The sequence below is a fragment of the Salvelinus sp. IW2-2015 genome, unplaced genomic scaffold, assembly GCF_002910315.2.
Source record: "Salvelinus sp. IW2-2015 unplaced genomic scaffold, ASM291031v2 Un_scaffold3958, whole genome shotgun sequence".
Taxonomy (NCBI): Eukaryota; Metazoa; Chordata; class Actinopteri; order Salmoniformes; family Salmonidae; genus Salvelinus; species Salvelinus sp. IW2-2015.
In genome coordinates this window covers 85,855-106,170 of record NW_019945232.1, presented here as the reverse complement: position 1 = coordinate 106,170, position 20,316 = coordinate 85,855, and the positions used below count along the sequence as shown (strand labels likewise).

Here is a 20,316-nt window from a genome sequence, read left to right as displayed (position 1 = left end):
ACAATAACCCCAAAACCAAAATGGAAAATGGCACCTAAATAAGATGACAATATGTGATCCAATATGATGATGCTAGCTCGATTGGAACCAATTCAGGCCACCATAGACCACAATATGCCTAGACTAACAAACACCCCTAGACATACAAAACCCTAGACAGGCCAAACAACATACCCACCCTCGTCACACCCTGACCTGACCAAAATAAAACAGAAAACATAGATAACTAAGGTCAGGGCGTGACATTGTTTTGAATTTGGCGCCCGGCACTTTCACTGGCTGTTGTCATATCGATCCCATTAGCGGGATCTCAGCCCAAAGAGGTCTTAAGTATGCTCTCTAGAATTCTCTCTTTTTCTCTCTTTCTTCTTCTTTCTTCTTTCTTTCTTTCTTTCTTTCTTTCTTTCTCTCTCTCTCTCTCTCTCTCTCTACTCTCTCTCTCTCTGAGGACCTGAGCCCTAGGACCATGCTCAGGACTACCTGGCCTGATGACTCCTTGCTGTCCCCAGTCCACCTGGTCGTGCTGCTGCTCCAGTTTCAACTATTCTGCCTGGGGCTATGGAACCCTGACCTGTTCACCGGATGTCTACCTGTCCCAGACCTGCTGTTTCAACTCTCTAGAGACAGCAGGAAGTTAGAGATATTCTGAATGATCGGCTATGAAAAGCCAACTGACATTCACTCCTGAAGTGCTGACCTGTTGCACCCCCGACAACCACTGTGATTATTATCATTTGACCCTGCTGGTCATTTATGAACATTTGAACATCTTGGCCATGTTCTGTTATAATCTCCACCCGGCACAGCCAGAAGAGGTCTGGCACCCCTCATAGCCTGGTTCCTCTTTAAGTTTTTCCTAGTTCCCGCCTGTCATGGGAGTTTTTCCTAGCCACCGTGCTTCTACACCTGCATTACTGCGTGTTTGGGGTTTTAGGCTGGGTTTCTGTACAGCACTTTGTGACATCAGCTGATGTAAGAAGAGCTTTATAAATCAATTTTGATTTGTTGAGCATGAAAAACCCAGCAATGTCGCAGTTCTTGACAACAACCAGTGCGCCTGTCACCTACTCCATACCCCATCCAAGGCACTTACATCTTTGTCTTGCCCATTCACCCTCTGAAAGCACACGTACACAATTCATGTCTCAATTTTCTCAAGGCTTAAAAATCCTTCTTTAACCTGTCAACTCCCCTTCATCTACACTGACTGAAGTGAATTTAACAAGTGACATTGATAAGAGATCATAGCTTTCACGTGGATTCACCTGGTCAGTCTGTCATAGAAAGAGCAGGTGTTCATAATGTTTTGTACACTGTGTATTTTCATATTCCCACTACGACACTGACCTCTGGCCCGTCTACCCATTCAGGGGGTTCAGAGGTTGGAGGAAATGTATAGTTCTTCTGGCATGCTTCACCGTTGGGATGATGCCAAGTTTCCTCCAGACGTGACACTCGGCATTCAGGCGCAATCTTGGTTTCATGAGACCAGAAATCTTATATATACATTATATTCACTGTGCTTATGAAAGTTTTTTGGACATAAAATACATCAATAGGATTCTAAATGGTTAAAAGTTCCACATTTGGGATCAGGAGTATGCTGTGATGTCGCGAAGTAGTGTGTAGTCAGATAGGCAACCCAATGCTTTACCTATTTATTTATCACCACTCTGCTGCATCAGTTGGGTGATATTACTTATAGATGATATTACTTATTGCGAATATGATACCTGATAATATATTTTAGATGGTGTCAGTATAATTTTATTTTCATTCATTTAGAAGTAAAATGTCCTTTTGAAAAGTCACCAGAGCTGAGCATCTCAGTCCTTCTAAATACATTTTAGAACAGAAGACACACTTACTTSATTCATTGTAAAATGAATGTCAAATAAATAAGCAAATTCATAATAATGGTCTTACAGAATGGACAGGCACCACCGGTGAGCAGTGAGTGATGAGACTGAACGCAGTGTGCAACCACATGATCAAACTATAGTTTGCAAAAAGGAATAGCAACAGACTTTATTCCAGAATATTGAGGAAGTGAACGTTTACTTTAACTTAAAGAAAATGTCTTAGTAAAAGAAAAAGCTAATTGAAACAACAAAAAACACCACACGATTGTGTTCAATCTCAAGTTCTCACCAAAATGACTTTCAATTGGCTGTGTAATACTTTAATAGCCTTGTAATTGAAGCTGTATTGACAGGAGCGACACACTACACAATCCCATTTCAACCCTATTTCAATCCCATTTCAACCCTATTTCAATCCCATTTCAATCCCATTTCAATCCCATTTCAATCCCATTTCAATCCCATTTCAATCCCATTTCAATCCCATTTCAACCCTATTTCAAATTTATTTCCTATTTTGATTTCACAGATTACCCAGGTTTAAAAAAGTGTTATGCATTTACTCATCACATCTATAAAGAGTTCTAGCAAGTGGTAGCCTATATTTGCAGTTTCATATTTCATACATATAGAGAGAAAAGATATTTCAGACGATTGAACACACAGAAGTTGCAAAACAAAGCCACATAAAATGGCACAATGACCAATTTCTATGCTGTGGGTCAAATAAGGTAGAGCATTTGACTGAGGAGGAGAAACAGGAAGGGGCTGAGGTTCTGTCCTCTGAGGCTCACGGTGCTGCTATTTGTAGGCTCAGGAGTTGGTTTCTCTGCAAAATAAAGAGGGACATTTTTATAGTGTTATCATACTGTATCATCAACTTCTTAAAACTGTTAATGGAAATTCCAATACTGTATAGATAAAAGAGGCTGTTATACTTGGTTGTAATGCAAACCTTGAACAGAAAGTTCCACTTGACGAAGAATGTTCTCTGTTGGTATGAAACATAAATAATTCCCACTATCAGAGTCCTTGAGATCAGTCAGTAGGAGAGAGAAGTTGCCATTTGTCCACTCATCAGAGAACATACTGGTTCTGTCTCTGAACTGAGAGTTTTGCTTGGACAAATCTGCTTTTCCATCAATAAATAATACTGTAGACATTCACATCATCTGCGGTTTGCCAAAAAAAATTGACATTTTTAAGCGCCTTCTCAATGTATGTGCAAGGCAAGATAACATTATCTCTCTTGAAGCCTTCAACGTTGACCTGCGAAGAGACTTCAGAACAGAGACATAAAAACAGAGACATAAAAATGTGCCTCCAATTAATCCATCTGACACTACAATACTAAGTGACTATTTGAAATGAATACCTTGGGGTCCAATCAACAGGATCACACAAACTGGCAACCAGCACCTGTGGAGTAGTGATAGAGCATGTTATGGTTGGCAACGAGACTAGCAGGGTTATAAACACAGTGGCCTGGCTGAACATGAAAAGGAGGCTGAGCAACCAATCATAACCTAAGAAACTGTTAATTTACTGTGCATTAAAATGACTTTGTAAAGCAACAAAAAACAATACAGACCTACTCTTTGTTTCTAAGATATAAACTAGCCAAAAGATGCGGTCTGCATGGTATTACTTGTAACTGTGGTAATGAACGTAAGTAGGTAACAGACGTACAGCAGTCTGCTTGCAGTACAGTTTAGCGATGCGGAGGTAGACTCATAACCTGCAAATAATCAACTGGACTGAATGAATTACATGCAAAATGAAGAAATGTTGTAATAAATATTTTTATATTATTAAAAGTTTTAAAAAAGGGCATTTTTTTTAATTTTTATTAATTTATAAATGTTTGACCTGTCAATATGGATTGTGTCCAGTATAATAATATACGGAAGATAAATACACAGCGCAGAGACAGAGGACAGGGTTTTTCTAATAGGGATTAATACAGAGACATGGGAGAATTTTCCTATATATTGAGTCTGAAATAGGATCCTTTTTTATTTGGCCATTGGCTCAGTTTTATTGCAAGGAATTCTAATTGGTCAACCACAGGCTAGGGCTGGGTTATAAAACGTAATGCCGTCCCTTTGTTCATTCGCTGCGTTTATATCCTTGGGAAGGTGGCTTTAAGGTCATTACATATTCTGGATGAAGTGCGGGTGGGTGACGGGAGGGTTTAGTAAAAAGAAAATACCTTTAAAAATGTCACAAATTATTAGCTACATTTCAGTTTTTTTTTCATTATTTAATTTTTAAAAGTCTGAAATATGGAATTGTTTTAAGAAGTTCATGATCATTTACTATTGATTTTGAATTGTAACCCTTTAGGTATAAAAAATATAGTCCATCTGGCCTTTAGAACGCCCTAGAAACGCATTGATAAATGTCAACAACAAAAAGACAGTCAAAAATAAATATAAGGAATACGTTTTTGAAGGGTCTGTCCTATATCTAGAGAATATAAGAAAGCTCAGGAAATATATCTTGCTATATATTTTTACACATATTTAACCCCGTATTCTTTGAACAAAACTACTCCATACTTCCATTCATGTGTACCTTTAGACCAGTGGTTACCTTAGACCAGTGGGTACCTTTAGACCAGTGGGTTACCTTTAGACCAGTGGGTTACCTTTAGACCAGTGGTTACCTTTAGACCAGTGGGTTACCTTTAGACCAGTGGGTACCTTTAGACCAGTGGGTTACCTTTAGACCAGTGGGTTACCTTTAGACCAGTGGGTTACCTTTAGACCAGTGGGTTACCTTTAGACCAGTGGGTTACCTTTAGACCAGTGGGTTACCTTTAGCCAGTGGGTTACCTTTAGACCAGTGGTTACTTTAGACCAGTGGTACCTTTAGACCAGTGGTTACCTTTAGACCAGTGGTTACCTTTAGACCAGTGGGTTACCTTAACCAGGGGTTACCTTTAGACCAGTGGTTACCTTTAGACCAGTGGGTTACCTTTAGACCAGTGGGTTACCTTTAGACCAGTGGGTTACCTTTAGACCAGTGGGTTACCTTTAGACCAGTGGGTTACCTTTAGACCAGTGGGTTACCTTTAAACCAGTCCCATGACAAAACGAAGAACTCCATAGTGTTCATGAGAGTCTCCCCTTTCTATAGAGTGATCATATTAGTTTGTAGGCCAAACCGTTCGGATGCTACAGAAGCTTTGGTGAGATGACCGATTCTCAGGATGTCTCATGGTCTGACAAACAGCGTATAGCTCTGCCACTTCCCACCACAGCTGCGGAAGGGGAGTTTGTTTTTAAAATGAGCATGTTTTTTAAATGAAATTATGGATTTAATCATTAATAACAGACATTTTCGTTACTGCCCAATGATTAATTACAACACAGAAATATATTTTTTCAAAGCCTTCATCTAGTAATTTTAGAATCACCGAAGTGACCTAAGGTAGACTTCACCCTTTATGTGTTATCAGGGCTTGATAGTAACCATTTTTTTTACTTGTCTGAAGGCTCAAATCATATCAAATCAAATTGTATCGGTCACATACACGTGTTTAGCAAATGTTATTGCGGATGTAGCAAATGCGTGCGTTTCTAGCCCCCGACAGTGCAGTAATATCTAACAAGTAATATCTAACAATTTCACAACATATACCCAATACACACAAATCTAAGTAAAGGAATGGATTTAAGAATATGTAAATATATGGAGGAACAAGTCACTTGTCCCCCCCAAAAAGGTCTGTAACGCCATGGGCCAAAAAGGTGACTGAAAACTGTTGTATGATGCATGGAACCACTTCACAAAATAACATTCATTATTTCACTGGTATTGACAATGGAAGGCTGCTGGTCTCTGATCCCATGTATTATACAGTATTTCCTGCCGTTGTGGCCTTGAGCAAGGCCCTTAACCCCCCACAAAGTAAAATACTACACTGATGGGCTACTGTGTAAAACACATGTGGTCCATCGACCTCCATCTGGAGAGCTTCTGGGTGTGTAGGCTTTTGATCCAACCCTGTTCAAACACTACCTGCTCGAACACACCAGCTTATCAAGGTCCTGTTGAGCAGTTGATGTTTTACAATGTGGTGTGTTCGAGCAGGGCTGGCGCAAAAGCCTGCACATCCAGTAGCTCTCCTGGAATCCCCAGGAGGATGGTTTGCATCACTGCAACATTACAATTACAAGCAAAACATTGTCTTTATAAAATAATTTCCTCACTCAATGAACCAGGGATCAAATGGCTAAGGTGGGCAAGGTATTTTTTTTAAATATATATATTTTTATTATTAACAATTATAACACAATATACAAACATCTTACAAAAAATCTACCAAATAACACAGAAACTTTACACACGGGGTATACATAAGTAAACAAAAATGTACAAGGTTTCACAGGCAATTAGGGTTCGTTTGCTTTACAGTTTTTCAGATTATGCACCACTTCAAAATAAAACTCCAGTTCAATAAAAAAAAAGAACGTTGGGTTTTTTGCCCACTTGCATGTACTGTWAATAATATTTACCATGCTGTCACGTCTGCTCCCGCTCTTCCCTACCTGCTTCGTCTCTCCAGCGTCAATACATGTGACACATGCAGATTCATTGTATATTCTTTAATCTGATATAAATCATGAAACAAAAGTAAAACACCTTTACCATCAAGAAGAACCCTACCACCAGTTGATCTGAAAGATAAATGTACATCCATCCAAAAGATCTTACTGCAAATACATTCAAAGAACACATGACTTGTGGTTTCATTCTCAATTTGACAAAACACACACTTCATCGATATCAATTTGAAATTGTCAGTACCTAGTTTACTGGATATATTAAATGATACTTTTTTTAAAGACACTTCACGACTTCGTTATTGACACATATGTTCTCCTTAAGTTCCATACCGCATTCCATTCTATAATTCCAGTATACTTTTGCAGGAGGGAAAAGCTCGTGACTCATCTTCCTAATATAATTATTGTGCACTTTTATCCTTAACGCATAAACCATCTAATAGGAAGCTGAAACTGAATTCCACATTCCTCTGAAATTGTAATTTCCCTGTATACGTCTTATAAGGCATGTAGCTATTGCATCAACAACGATGGCGTACTCCTTCGCCGTTTAATTTAAGGGGAATTATATTTAGCTCTGTTACATTTTAGGAGAATACAATGCCACCAACCTTTGTAAAAAGATTTGGAATGATATTTCAAATCCTATCCTTAAATTGGATGTAATTGTCAAGGTGCAGCGTTGTGACGTACATTTCTCTTTTATTTGAAATGACGCCGACAAAACAATAAAACATACAAAAACAAACCGTGAAGTTAGGGCACAATGCCTCAAACAAAAGTTAACTTCCCACAAACACAGGGGAAAAAGGAGCTACCTAAGTATGGTTTCATCAGAGACAACGATAGACAGCTGCCTCTGATTGAGAACCACACCCGGCCAAACACAAGAAATACAAACAGAAAAACATAGAATGCCCACCCACATCACACCCTGACCTAACCAAATAGAGAAATAAAACAGATCTCTAAGGTCAGGGTGTGACAGTAATTCTTGATCCTTCTAGTCTTAAAGATAATAGGATGTACCAAACTCATTTAAACCACCCAGTCTACTTCTTTAATTGTTGCTTTGGGAACATCCAATGCCATTGCAGTATATACTAGTCTTGATAATCCTTCAATTTTTTGGACAGCAATACACGACCATTTAAAGACAACCAAGCATCAAACCTCTTAACATTATTAGTGGTGGGATTAAAATTCAATGCGCCCTTCGTTTGGTTTTTTACATATCTTAATTCCCAGGTATGTATTAACATTTTTATGGGAATAACAGCAATATCAACCAAATCATTACATATAGCCTTTAATGCAAATAAATCACAATTGTTTTTACATTTAAAGTCAAACCAGATACAGAGGAAAATACATTCAAACAATCCACAGCTTTGGATAACCTCTGTTCAAGGTGGGCAAGGTAACCAGATGAGAGTTTATCTATTTGTAAGGTTAAATATTCAGTGTTCAGGGGAGTTCTTGACAGGATAGAGTTACTTGTCAATTAGGCTATTCTAAGAATATTTTAAAAACTTTGTCAGAATTACATGTCCAATATTGAATAGAGAATCCTACCCAATTTTTAGCGCTTGAGAGATGTTTTTATAACCGGAGTATGCAGCATTGGTTTCATCAACATCAACCGTGCACCAGTATCAACTGCGTTCCGGCCATTTGCGAGAGCCATGAAAGTTATTTTAGGACATGACAATGACATTAATATATGTATTGTAAACTAGCGAGAAAACCAGGCAAACTACATAAATGTTTTCAATTGACTGTTAGTCGGTTGTATATCATTATTTTACCTGCTGCACAAATGTCTCGCCTCTCTCTTCTGGCTACACCCTACTGGCACACACCAGGACTTTTCCAGGATTTTGATTGAAGACCCAAATGGGCTATAACTGGGCAAACAACTCACTAACTAGCAATGAATACCAACAAATGTGCACACGGCTAGGCTCGCTTTGATAAAGAAAAACGCATATCACGACTGCATGATTGAAAGCCCGCTTGTGTCTGTCAATGCAGGCCTACACTCTTAAAATTAGGGGTTCAACAAGGGTTCTTCTTTAAGATCCTCAAAGTTAATCGAAGAAATTAGTAGGTGGGTTAATCGAGAAACCTCCTAAGTTATGTGGGGTTCTTGCAGGAACCTAACTGCCCAACTGAAACGTTTGGATTTTTTATTTGAAAGGACAGCATCTCCTCACCTTTGTGTCTGTAGGTATACAGAAGAGGAGCCATACATGGTATGTCAAGTGGCTAGCGGTATGTTATACCTTGGTTTTTGTGGTGAATGAGAAACTTTTTGATAATGGTTTAAAAGGAAACCTGTTCGATCACCATGCACTGCAAAATCATTCTGGCTACGGAGACAGAGAACATCAACACGCAAGGGCTAGGCTACCTGCCGCCCCATTATACTTTGGGCTCTGCTGGGAGTTAACCTCATATTTTGAGGTTGTAATTCTGCTTTGGCACTATAATCATTATAAACACTGACAACTAAAATATGGTGTAATTGTTATGTGTATTATTATTTAAAAAATTAACCCAAAAGTTTATTAAAAAGGTTGGAAGATCCATTAAAAGGGGTTCTTCGAAGAACTTATAGGGGTTCCCCCACAGTTTCAATTTGAAGAATCCCTAAAGGATACTCCAGGAACTTTTTGTTGTTGAGTTTACAATAATTAAAGGCGCTGCATTGTCAATCTGATGTCTGCATTGGCCGTGCAGCATTTACGGTAATACAGCGTATGCAGAAGTCAGGGCCATACATACTTCTTGCACTTCTGGTCAACAGCTCGGTGCTGTTCCGCGATCTGTTGTGAAGGGTAGGTTGGAAGATGGCGGCGAGTGCAGACTAGATTTCAGCTTGCTCCGAGTAACCTTAACTTTTATCCCTCTCAAACTTACTTAAATGTAACGGAACTTGGCTTATAGTAAACACACTAGAGAACGCTTAGTTGACCGCAAATTTGATCTGAAACTTTGAGAAATGGAAGATTTTTTTTTGCGAAAGAGCAAAGGGAAGAGTAGGCAGTTGCTAGCTGAGCACTCATACATTGGAGAAAAACCGCCACCTGACTCCTCGGGACAAGAAATTGAGGATTCTGGACATTCGGTTGATTCTGAAAATGCAGTCAATAGTCCTGCACCCAAAAGAAACAAATAATTGTCTTTGCGCGAACTACGGGTCAACATAATCGATGCTGTCTCTGCAAAGATAAACGAAAGAGCCGATGGTCTGGAGAAAATGATACMCGAAAACACATKAAAAATAGTTGACCTCGAGACCTCTCTGAATCATGCATACAAGAGTATCGAAGAGCTTAAACTTGCAAACACTGCTACTTCTGAGAAATGCACTGCACAGGAGAAGACCATCGCAGACATGCAAGAGCGCTTATCGGAAGCAGAGCGATACCGGAGAAGGTGGGGGCTACGGCTTTAAGGTGTCCCCGAGGACCAGGTTGGGAATGTGAAGCGCTTAGTAAGAGACATCTGTAACCGTCTGTCACCGGACTTCCCATATGGATATATGGCTGTGGATGTGGCTGTGGATGTCGCTCATCGTATTGGGAAGAAACAAGACGCCATCGTCAGCCGCTCGATCATCATCCAGTTTGCTTTTCGCACAGCAAGAGATGCAGTTTGGAAGAAAGCAAAGGAAAGCGCATTTCTGAAAGAGAGAACATTTAGATTCGGGTAGGACTTGACTGCAGCAGCAAAGGCAAAATTGTGGCATCTTGTACAACAGTCCCGAAATCAYGGAAAGGGTGGATACTACAGGGGAATCAGAGCCTTTTTCGCCAACGGAAAAGAAATACGACCGYGGTGATTTGTTCTGTCGGTAGGTTTACAAGGTAGCTCCTTCCCACTGCAAACTAAGCGTTCTAGTTTTGAATTGTGGTGTTATGGTTTACAAGTTAAGACTTCTGTTAATACATGTATGAAGCAACTTTTTATAGAGAGGGTAGAGTTGAGATTGCATAGGATTTGTCTTTCTATTCTATAGATATGGAATTGAAGTTTGTCAATCAATGCCAGGGGGATATGAAACCTGTTGAAGAGAAAAGCTTTTTTTTGTTTTGTTGTAAGGACTGCAACGCAGATCTTGTATTTGTTCAAGAAACACATTAATGCAAAGAGGACTATAATTATTGGACAAATCAGTGGGGCAATGTCATTTTTTTGGCCCACGGGACTAATCATTCAGCTGGGGTTGCAATTTTAGCACACAATTTCAAAGCGACATTTTTGTTCACTCAAATGGACACTAAATGGACATTGGGGTAGTAGCGGTCATCAACCACATGGAGAGATGATTTGTGTTGTGTAATGTATATGGATACTGTTCTAGTCCCCCAAATAACTTACTTCTAGAGGAAATTGAAGACATTCTTAAACGTCTCCTGAGAAAATATCCATCCAGTCAGATTATAGTTGGTGGAGATTTGAATATGGTTTATTCTAATGAGACTGATAGATTGCCCCATAGGCCTAACATTGGTGTGAACAAGTTGGTGAAGTTCTGCCAAAGCCTGGACTTAATTGACATATGGAGAGTTAAAAACCCTGGAAAGAAACAATACACAWGGAGTAATAGAGATCGTTCTCTACAATCAATAATTGACTTGTGGGTGATAACCTCTAGTCTTGAGCCCAACACTGTAGAGGTCAAAATACTGCCTGCAGTCCTGACAGATCATAAAGTCATATTGTTGACTGTAAGAATGTGCAGTAATGATGGTAAGAAATACTATGGTGGTTATTGGAAATTAAATAACTCATTGTTATTGCATGATGATTTAAAAAAATGTGATTAAGAATCTAATTCCTGTTTACTGGAGTTTAGCTACATCTTATGCAGAATATGGGAAATATTGGGAACTGCTGAAATGTAAAATCCGCTCAGCCTGTATTACTGATGGAAACGGCTTGCTTTAAGAAGGAGATGTGAGGTAGCTGAACTCTCTAAAACCATTGCGGATATCACAGAGATTGAGCATCTTGATCTTAATGAGGAAGCTAAATTGAATGATTTCCAGAATCAACTAGATACATTGTATGAGGAAAAGGCTAGAGGAGCCTTCAGAAGATCCAGAAAACAATGTCTTGAAAAAGGCAAAAAGAACAGTAGCTACAGATTTAATTTGGAAAAGAGTAGAGGGGAACTCAACACACTTCGGAAATGTAAGATTAATGGGGTTACCACTGAGGATAGAGAGTTGTTATCAGACTTTACCACTAAGTTTTATGAGAATCTTTACTCCTTAGATTACAATTTGAGTGACTCTAAGGATCTCTAACATCTCTGAAAAAGATATTGTAACCTACCTCGGTGTAAAGATCATTCACAACCTTCGCTACAACATTCGCTATATGTCTGTATTTGATTTGATATAATGTGGATTGGTTTTATTTATTTATTTTTCTTATTTCTTTGTGGAATCCCTCTGGCTGTTATGTTTGTTTTGCATGTTACTGTTATACATTATTTTTTTTTAAGATCTGTTGTGAAGGAAGTTGTCAAGGAAGTGAGTTTTTGTTTTATACAGGACCTCCCGCCCCCACTTACAGTGAACCAATCATGTCAATGCAGCGCTWTATGYAMCCCTCCGCATTGTTACAACYCTTCGMWTGCACACAGCAATGCAGTACYGAGCTCAATTTTCACATCAAGCATAAATTGGCTCTTGTACTCTGATAAATTCTGCAGATATTGGGAGGACAGTGTGMTAKACGTTGCATGCAGAGGGAACTGATTTAATTCTGATCRGAGTAGCCGAGTTGTTTGATAATGTGATTTTTGCGTGATTTAATTCTATATTCTTCTTGTCCAAGCGGACAAGTGTTAATAATGTCGAGCCCTGGTTATCATGTTTGGCAGATATGAAAGAAAATACATTGTCTAGCTATGGCGGAATAGAAAAATGGTGGCCATGACCGCCAGGATGAGTTTTTGTGATGGCTCCACATCTGAAAATGTTCAGGACCCCAAACTGTACAAGTGTAGACTTACCAAGTTTTATGCTTTTATGAAAAAGTGAACAATTCACCAAAAATGTGGCACATATCACCAGGACTATTTGTTAATTTGTTGGGTAGCCAGGATGCAGTGTGGGAACACCTGCAGTGCTTACTATTTTCAGTAGATGGTACTGTTCAACCAGTTAAAACGCACCCGGTCAAATTGTGTAGTAGAGTACCACTGTAAGTGATGATGACGCAAAAGGACAAAAAGACAAGTGCAAATTTGCACAGATTATTTGACCTGTATAATATTGATGCGGTTCTTGAAATGTTAAAGAGACGTTGCAGAGACTTTGACCACAGCCTCACCTCAAATCCCTGAATAAAGTTTGCTTGTTTGCAGCACTCCTAACAGGTTAGTTTTGAGGGATGTCTGAATAGAAGACAGTTACAATACAACTGGATTGACCCTTCATGTATAAATGGACACACTACATCATCGCATTTTAGTAAAGTACAACTCATGGCAAAGTAGGGGAACGTTAACAAACAATATAATTACTGACTAGCAGTGAAAAGGAGTGACGCATATTCAGTAGACTCTTTTAGTCATCACTGTAACAATGTCACATGACTACCATCATTTTACCGTAAGCATTTCTAAGCATGTTCTTAGCTTGCCCTTATGGATCATGCATTATACTGCAAACCTAATTATTGATACAAGTTCAGGATTTAATCGTCTTGGTGCTGTGTCACTGACTTTGGGAGTAAATGTAATAAACAATGCAGTGACTATTTCTTTTGTTATTTTAAACTTGCATGCAATCAGAGTTCTGATATATCGGTATGCGTTTCAGCACGTTATACTGTTAAAGTTGCACTATGGTTGCTAAAATTCTAATAATTCACCTAATTTCAGTTTCTGTGACAAAACAAACAAGCATAGTGTTGATAAACATTGTACCATCTAAACCGCTGTGAAATATATTTTCCATAAACAAAAATATTGTATTTTCAGCTGTTTGAAGCTGGTGTACAAAACTGAAAGTAAAAGTGCAAAAACTAAATTAAGAATAGAAGCATAGAAATAGCACACACAGAACAGATGTAACGCTTCTTAGACTTGCTTTTAATGAGAATGACAGATCTATAACTCACATTTCTATGTGAATTTTGTTGGGTAGCCAAAAAAGTACATATTGCAGCTTTAAGCTAAATTATTGGTCCAAATTAGCTGAGACTGATGCAACTGTTTAGGATCTTTACAAAAAGTAACTTACCTCTGGTCTATTCGGCGTCTTGGTGCTAGTAGAAGGAGAGTTCCTGTTCTGACATGGCAAGGTCAAGATTAGCACTGAAATATAAACCAACAAAATGTGAAAAGTCAATATCAAGTTGATTAACAAAAGCAATATGTAAATTCTCTGTAAATGATTTTTTAAATTTTTATATTTCAAATCTCGTATTTCCATTCACTCACCAGGATCATAACCATCAGAATAACATTCAGAACACTGTAAATGAACAGAAGACAGTTCTCCCATGATGACCTGTAGTTGAGGTCTGGTTGTGGATAGCTGGATGTCTGGTTTGGATAGCTGGATGTCTGTTTGATAGCTGGATGCTGGTTTGGATAGTGGATGTCTTGTTGGATAGCTGGATGTCTGGTTTGTCTGATTGGGATAGTCAGCATAAACATCTGTGCAATAATGCACATGGACAAATCACTATATTAAATGTGCATGTAGTGATATCCACACAATGCAACTTTACAATTAAAGTACATTAAGTTGGTGTACAGTCATCACACATGCAATGTTGGGGCTGCATACGCTTGAGTGTATACTCAAAATTGATGTATTTCAATAAAGATTTATGTTATATTGAAGGAATTCATCATTGAATAAATGTGCACTTACCAGCGGTCATGAGTCTGGTCCATTGCTGAATATCAATCTACCTCTTCTTTTTTTTGCACAGTAGAACACGCCACAATCATCTACTGTTACATTCTGTATGAACAACTATTTCCTGTTTCTAATGAATATTCTGTTCTATAATTATTATTGTAATAAAAAGCAGCAGGACTACTACTAGTGAAGAGCGGAGTATGGCCAGTGGAGCTGTGGTTGGTGCTGTATGTACCAGTATGCACTTTCTATGTTAGAGAACAGTTTATGGTTGCGTTCTGTCCAAGTTCCACCAGTGTCTCTGTCAAGCCATCAGCTCCCCGACAGCATATAATGAGACCTAGAAACAGATCAGGTCATTCATTACATTACACATTTGATTTGTTTCTTAAGTTATTAAGTACATGTAGTAACAAAATAATTGTCTTACACAACAGATGTCCCACAACTCTCAGCATCGTCTCAAATGTGTGTTGTTGATTAGGTTGGTTTCCTGCTTGTTTAGCTGTGGTCTGTTAGAGCACTCCTTGCTGCTGACAGACAAACCACTTTCTTGTTTGTTTGTTTTTTTATGGGTGCTAAAGGTCTAAGTCAGATCAATCATCAGGGCCAGCCCTATGGTTTTTGGGAACCTAAGTGAGATTTGGTTGCGGGCCAGTTTGTTTCTTGGACACAGATTAAGCGTAATCCTGGACMAAACACTTTCAATGGAGATTATCCATTGAGCATCCTTTTGTGTCCAGGACAAGGCTCAATCTGTGACTGGGAAAGTTCAGGTTAAAGGCATTGGTTTTCATCATATCACATTCAATCATCAACTCCTTTCAGTGCTCATGAAGGAAAGGAGATGAGGAAATGAGCTGAGCTGAGGAAAGGAGAGAAGCAAAGGATACTTGGAAAGGAGTGAGGTGACGAGGATAGTGGATATCCAAGCCTATTGGCACACAGCCCTTGTATTTATTGTAATAGATATTTTCTGAGTTTCAGAATAAGAGCGAGAGAGGGAGCAGACACGGAGAGCATTGGCTCCTGAGTTCTTCTGCAAAAAGATGGATTTACAGTTGGATAAACGTAGATAAACTTTTTTCACAGGGACTTGTGCAGGATACTAACCTCAACATCAAAAACTTAATTCCAAGTCACAATTCCATACCTAGAACCTTGATTTTGGACAAAATTACCTGAATGAACTATTGCTACCAAGGATTATCAATAAGGGAACTTCTAACAGACCAAGACCTGCAGAGGAAACACGGCGGAACATGGAAATACCATCCAGCACAAAACTGAGTGAGCAGTGTTCAGTCTGGACCTATTTGTGAAACCAAAAATGTAAGGACAATAATCTCTAGGTAGGTATAAAGCTTTATAAAATGGGGCTACTGAGCTGCCAAGCTGCTAGGAAAGAAGCTGACTGAAATTAGCACTGAAGTGTGAAGTGAGAGGTGTGAAAACTCTTGAGCCTAAAAATGGCAGGAGAGTTTRACCCCACCCACCCAAATGCAGAGGCCTGGGATAGTCAGGCTATCCAGATGGCCAAAGTTATTTACTTTAAGTAGCAGTTCTCTCTCTGTCGGTCTAACCCCAAGAAGTTCTGGAAAACGGTTAAAGACCTGGAGGATAAACCCTCCTCACAGCTGCCCATGTCCCTTAATGTTGATGATGTGGTTGTTACTGACAAGGAGCACATGGCTGAGCTCTTTTCACCTCTTCATTAAGTCAGTATTCCTATTTGACTCTGCCATGCCTCCTTTTCCCTACAAAGCGGTCACTTAGTCCGAGGTGCTAAAGGAGCTCCTTAATTAAACTTGACCCCAAAAAAACAGCTGGGTCAGATGGTTTAGACCCTTTCTTCTTTAAGGTTGCTGCCCCTATCATCGCCAAGCCTATCTCTGAACTTTTTAACCTGTCTCTCCTCTCTGGGGAAGTTCCCATTGCTCTGAGCTTTTTAACCTGTGTCTCCTCTCCGGGGAGGTTCCCATTGCTCTGACCTTTTTAACCTGTGTCTCCTCTCCGGGGAGGTTCCCATTGCTCTGACCTTTTTAACCTGTGTCTCCTCTCCGGGGAGGTTCCCATTGCTCTGACCTTTTTAACCTGTGTCTCCTCTCTGGGGAGGTTCCCATTGCTTGGATGGCAGCCACGGTGCATCCTTTATTTAAAGGGGAGATCAAGTGATCCTAACTTTTATAGGCCAGTATTTTTTTCTATTTTGCCCTGTTTATCAAAAGTGTTGAAAACTTGTCAATAATCAACTCACTGGCTTTCTTGATGTCTATAGTATTCTCTCGGGTATGCAATCTGGTATCCGCTCAGGTTATGGATGTGTCACTGCAACCTTAATGGTCCTAAACTATTCACCATTGCACTTGATTCTAAGAAATGTTGTGCTGCTATTTTTATTGACTTGGCCAAAGCTTTTGATACGGTAGACCATTCCACTCTTGTGGGCCGGCTAAGGAGTTTGGTGTCTCTGAGGGGTCTTTGGCCTGGTTTGCTAACTACCTCTCTCAAAGACTGCAGTGTATGAAGTCAGAACATCTGCTGTCTCAGCCACTGTCTGTCACCAAGGGAGTACCTCAAGGCTCGATCCAAACTACCCTGATTCAGGTGACCATCCTACCCATGCTAGATTACAGAGACATCATTTATAGATCGGCAGGTAAGGGTGCTCTCGAGCGGCTAGACGTTCTTTATCATTCGGCCATCAGATTTGCCACTAATGCTCCTTATAGGACACATCACTGCACTCTATACTACTCTGTAAATTGGATCTCTTATACCCGTCGCAAGACCACTGGTTGATGCTTATTTTATAAAACCCTCTTAGGCCTCACTCCCCCCTATCTGAGATACTACTGCACCCTCATCCTCCACATACAACACCCGTTCTGCCAGTTACATTCTGTTAAAGGTCCCCAAATCACAACACATCCCTGGGTCGCTCCTCTTTTCAATTCGTGCAGCTAGCGACTGGAACGTGCTGCAAAAAACACTCAAACTGGTTTGTTTTATCGCCATCTCTTCATTCACAGACTCAATCATGGACACTCTTACTGACAGTTGTGGCTGCTTCGCGTGATGTATTGTTGTCTCTACCTCTTGGGCCTTTGTGATGTTGTCTGTGCCCAATAATGTTTGTACCATGTTTTGTGCTGTTGTCATGTTGTGTTGCTACCATGCTGTGTTTTCATGTGTTGCTGCCATGCTATGTTGTTGTCTTAGGCTCTCTTTATGTAGTGTTGTGTTTTCTCTCTTGTTGTGATGTGTGTTTTGTCCTATATTTTTATTTTATTTTTAATCTCGGCAGTACGCCTTTGATGGGCAGTCATTGTAAAAAAGAATTTGTTCTAACTGACTTGCTAGTTTAAATAAATGTAACAACATTTATAAAAAAAAAAAAAACTGGGGGGTAAAACTTTGCAACACCAAACTTTGACTTAACATGATCTTCTCCAACCTCACCCCACCAGTCAAGGCCCTTTAGTGTTTACCTCAGAGTTAAACTGTAAGCTTTGGTCAAATACTATCTGTTTACTCTCCTGTCTCTCTGTAATTCAGGTGGACATTGTTGTCTGTCCCTGTCCAGAATTGCACCATATTCCCAAGATGGTGCACTACTTCTGACCAGAGCCAATAGGGGCGTACTACAACAAAAGTGCACTAAACATTGAATAGAGAGCCATTTCAGACACACCCCACTTTCTACTCTGTGTTTCTGTTATTCTTCAAAAATAAACCCTGTGTTCTTTACCCCACCATCTTCTTTATTCCGTATTTTCTTTATATCTGAAATGGGTAATGGGTATGAAACATGGTATATGTAATAACACCTGAAGACCTAGTCATGCTTGCTTACGGCTCAGTGAAAACATGTCCCGGGTTTTGGACGACGCACACTTGGGTAGCTATTACACTCTGTTTGCTTGATTGTCACCGGTCTCTTCTCCYCCCATGTTTTGCTCCAATAGTCCAACCATATTAGAGCAGAGCTGTTAATTGCACTCACCTGGTGTCCCAGGTCTGAATTAGTAGTGGTTCTTCCCTCCAAGAACGACATTGAACATCCCTGATTTAGATAGATGTAGGATCTTCATTTGAGTCAGTATGCTACAACAGGAAAATAATCTTGAAGCAACAGGAAATGTGAATTATTATGTGGATTATAGCTAATGGACATTTTTGTAGGGGTTGATACATTTTTCGTCAGGGCAAATCAAGTCTGACATTTTAAAGTGGAAATTACAAACTTTCGCAACAAAAGCATGATCAAATGAAGATCCTACATCTGTACTGTCTGCTGCTACTACAGCATTATAAATCAGCTGGCATGGATGTTTGATAGCAGGCTATCAATGTGCATAATACTTAACAATCAGAGGGAGGGTAGGAAAAAATAATTTGTCCCTCTGCATATTGAAAACACACACACACTGCTCCTGATCMGCTGCTTCCTTGGTTTATATTAACGTGCAGGGAGATGGTTAACCTAGCTATTGCCAACCTCTATTTAAGCATTTTAAAACATACATTTTTCCAATTATGAGTGCGCTATCATGCGATCCGTCTATCTGTCAATTACAGAAACGATTACAAATACAGTAGGCTATMGCCAGATCAGCATTTCAGACACATCCCCTGGGTTAGTCACTGTTTTTACAGTGCTGTTGCTCAGTTTAGCAACCTACTGGTTTTTAGGTCCCTGGTAAAAAGTAGTGCACTATTTAGTGAATAGGGTGGCATTTTGGATGCATTGTCTGCATCTGTGTTTCAGACATTAACGCCTGGCTGTGTCCAAAATGCTGTGCATAGGTGGCCCTCGTCAAAACTAGTGTACTATGTAGGGAATAGGGTGCCTCTGTTTACTCTGTGTGCCTCTGCACCTTAGGTGGACATTGACATCAAACTGAGGTCCTGCCAAGGATCATGCAACAGGACCTTTGCTTTCCTTATCGACCACGACAGCTACCGGTCACAACAGGACCTGATGACCAAATTCAYTAACACTACCAAGCATCAGAAGAAGAACTCCCCTGTTAAAGACATCCTGAAGATCAAACTACAACCAGTGGATGTCGATCCTCCACCGTTGTTCAGCTACAAAACCATCCCCATCATCCACAAGGAACTCCTGACTCAGTTTGAGGACCTAGAACAGAACCAGGTGGTTCTAGAAGACGTTCTGGAGGAAACGGAATGTCTGGGTTCCGTAGGGGTGACAGCCTTTCAAGAATGTTAATAAACCAAGAGAGAACTCTCTTGCTGGATAACCAAAATATTATTTTGAATAGTATATTGTGTCATATTGTACCCTTATCACTTATATTAAAGGAATATTGTTTAACTACAATTACCTGTATATGTATGATATAAACTCAGCAAAAAAAGAAARYTCCTCTCACTGTCAACTGRGTTTATTTTCAGCAAACTTAACATGTGTAAATATTTGTATGAACATAACAAGATTCAACAACTGAGACATYAACTGAACAAGTTCCACAGACATGTGACTAACAGAAATGMAATAATGTGTCCCTGAACAAAGGGGGGTCAAACTCAAAAGTAACAGTCAGTATCTGGTGTGGCCACCAGAGAAGTACTGCAGTGCATCTCCTCCTCATGGACTGCACCAGATTAGCCAGTTCTTGCTGTGAGATGTTACCCCACTCTTCCATCAAGGCACCTGCAAGTTCCCGGACATTTCTGGGGGGAATGGCCCCTCACCCTCCAAAGCATTATTTTTAAGCACTTTGAACTGCATTTTTGTAAGAAATGTGCTATATAAATAACAATTTGTTACATAGTAATGTAAGCCTATTAATATATTTGTTGTGGAGTAACAGAGTCKGTCTCTGAACTGGTACAAGGGCCCTAGCTGGGCCCATATTCATAAAGCATCTCAGTAGGGGTGCTGATCTAGGATCAGTTGTAAGCTTTAGATCATAATGGACAAGATCCCTGCAGTCAGCGTGCCAATTGCAAAACTTG

The 20,316-nt window shown here is 39.7% G+C and overlaps 1 protein-coding gene, 1 long non-coding RNA gene and 1 pseudogene across 2 annotated transcripts; 1 reads left to right on the top strand and 2 right to left on the bottom strand.

Moving 5' to 3' along the window:
• Positions 1 to 407: 407 nt before the first annotated feature.
• LOC112076723 (uncharacterized) lies at positions 408 to 14,888 on the bottom strand (annotated as a pseudogene).
• LOC139026138 (uncharacterized) lies at positions 4,279 to 4,791 on the bottom strand. The gene is made up of 3 exons (XR_011477857.1): positions 4,770 to 4,791; positions 4,475 to 4,681; positions 4,279 to 4,439 (listed from the first exon to the last, which is right to left on the bottom strand). It is a non-coding gene; the product is annotated as an uncharacterized lncRNA (long non-coding RNA).
• A 2,842-nt stretch (positions 14,889 to 17,730) lies between the features above and the next one.
• Positions 17,731 to 19,701, top strand: LOC112076724 (fibrinogen alpha chain-like). The gene is made up of 2 exons (XM_024143414.2): positions 17,731 to 18,232; positions 19,217 to 19,701. Exons 1-2 carry the CDS (start codon positions 18,143 to 18,145, stop codon positions 19,565 to 19,567), a joined length of 441 nt encoding a protein of 146 aa, XP_023999182.1. The 5' UTR covers positions 17,731 to 18,142; the 3' UTR covers positions 19,568 to 19,701.
• Positions 19,702 to 20,316: the final 615 nt, after the last annotated feature.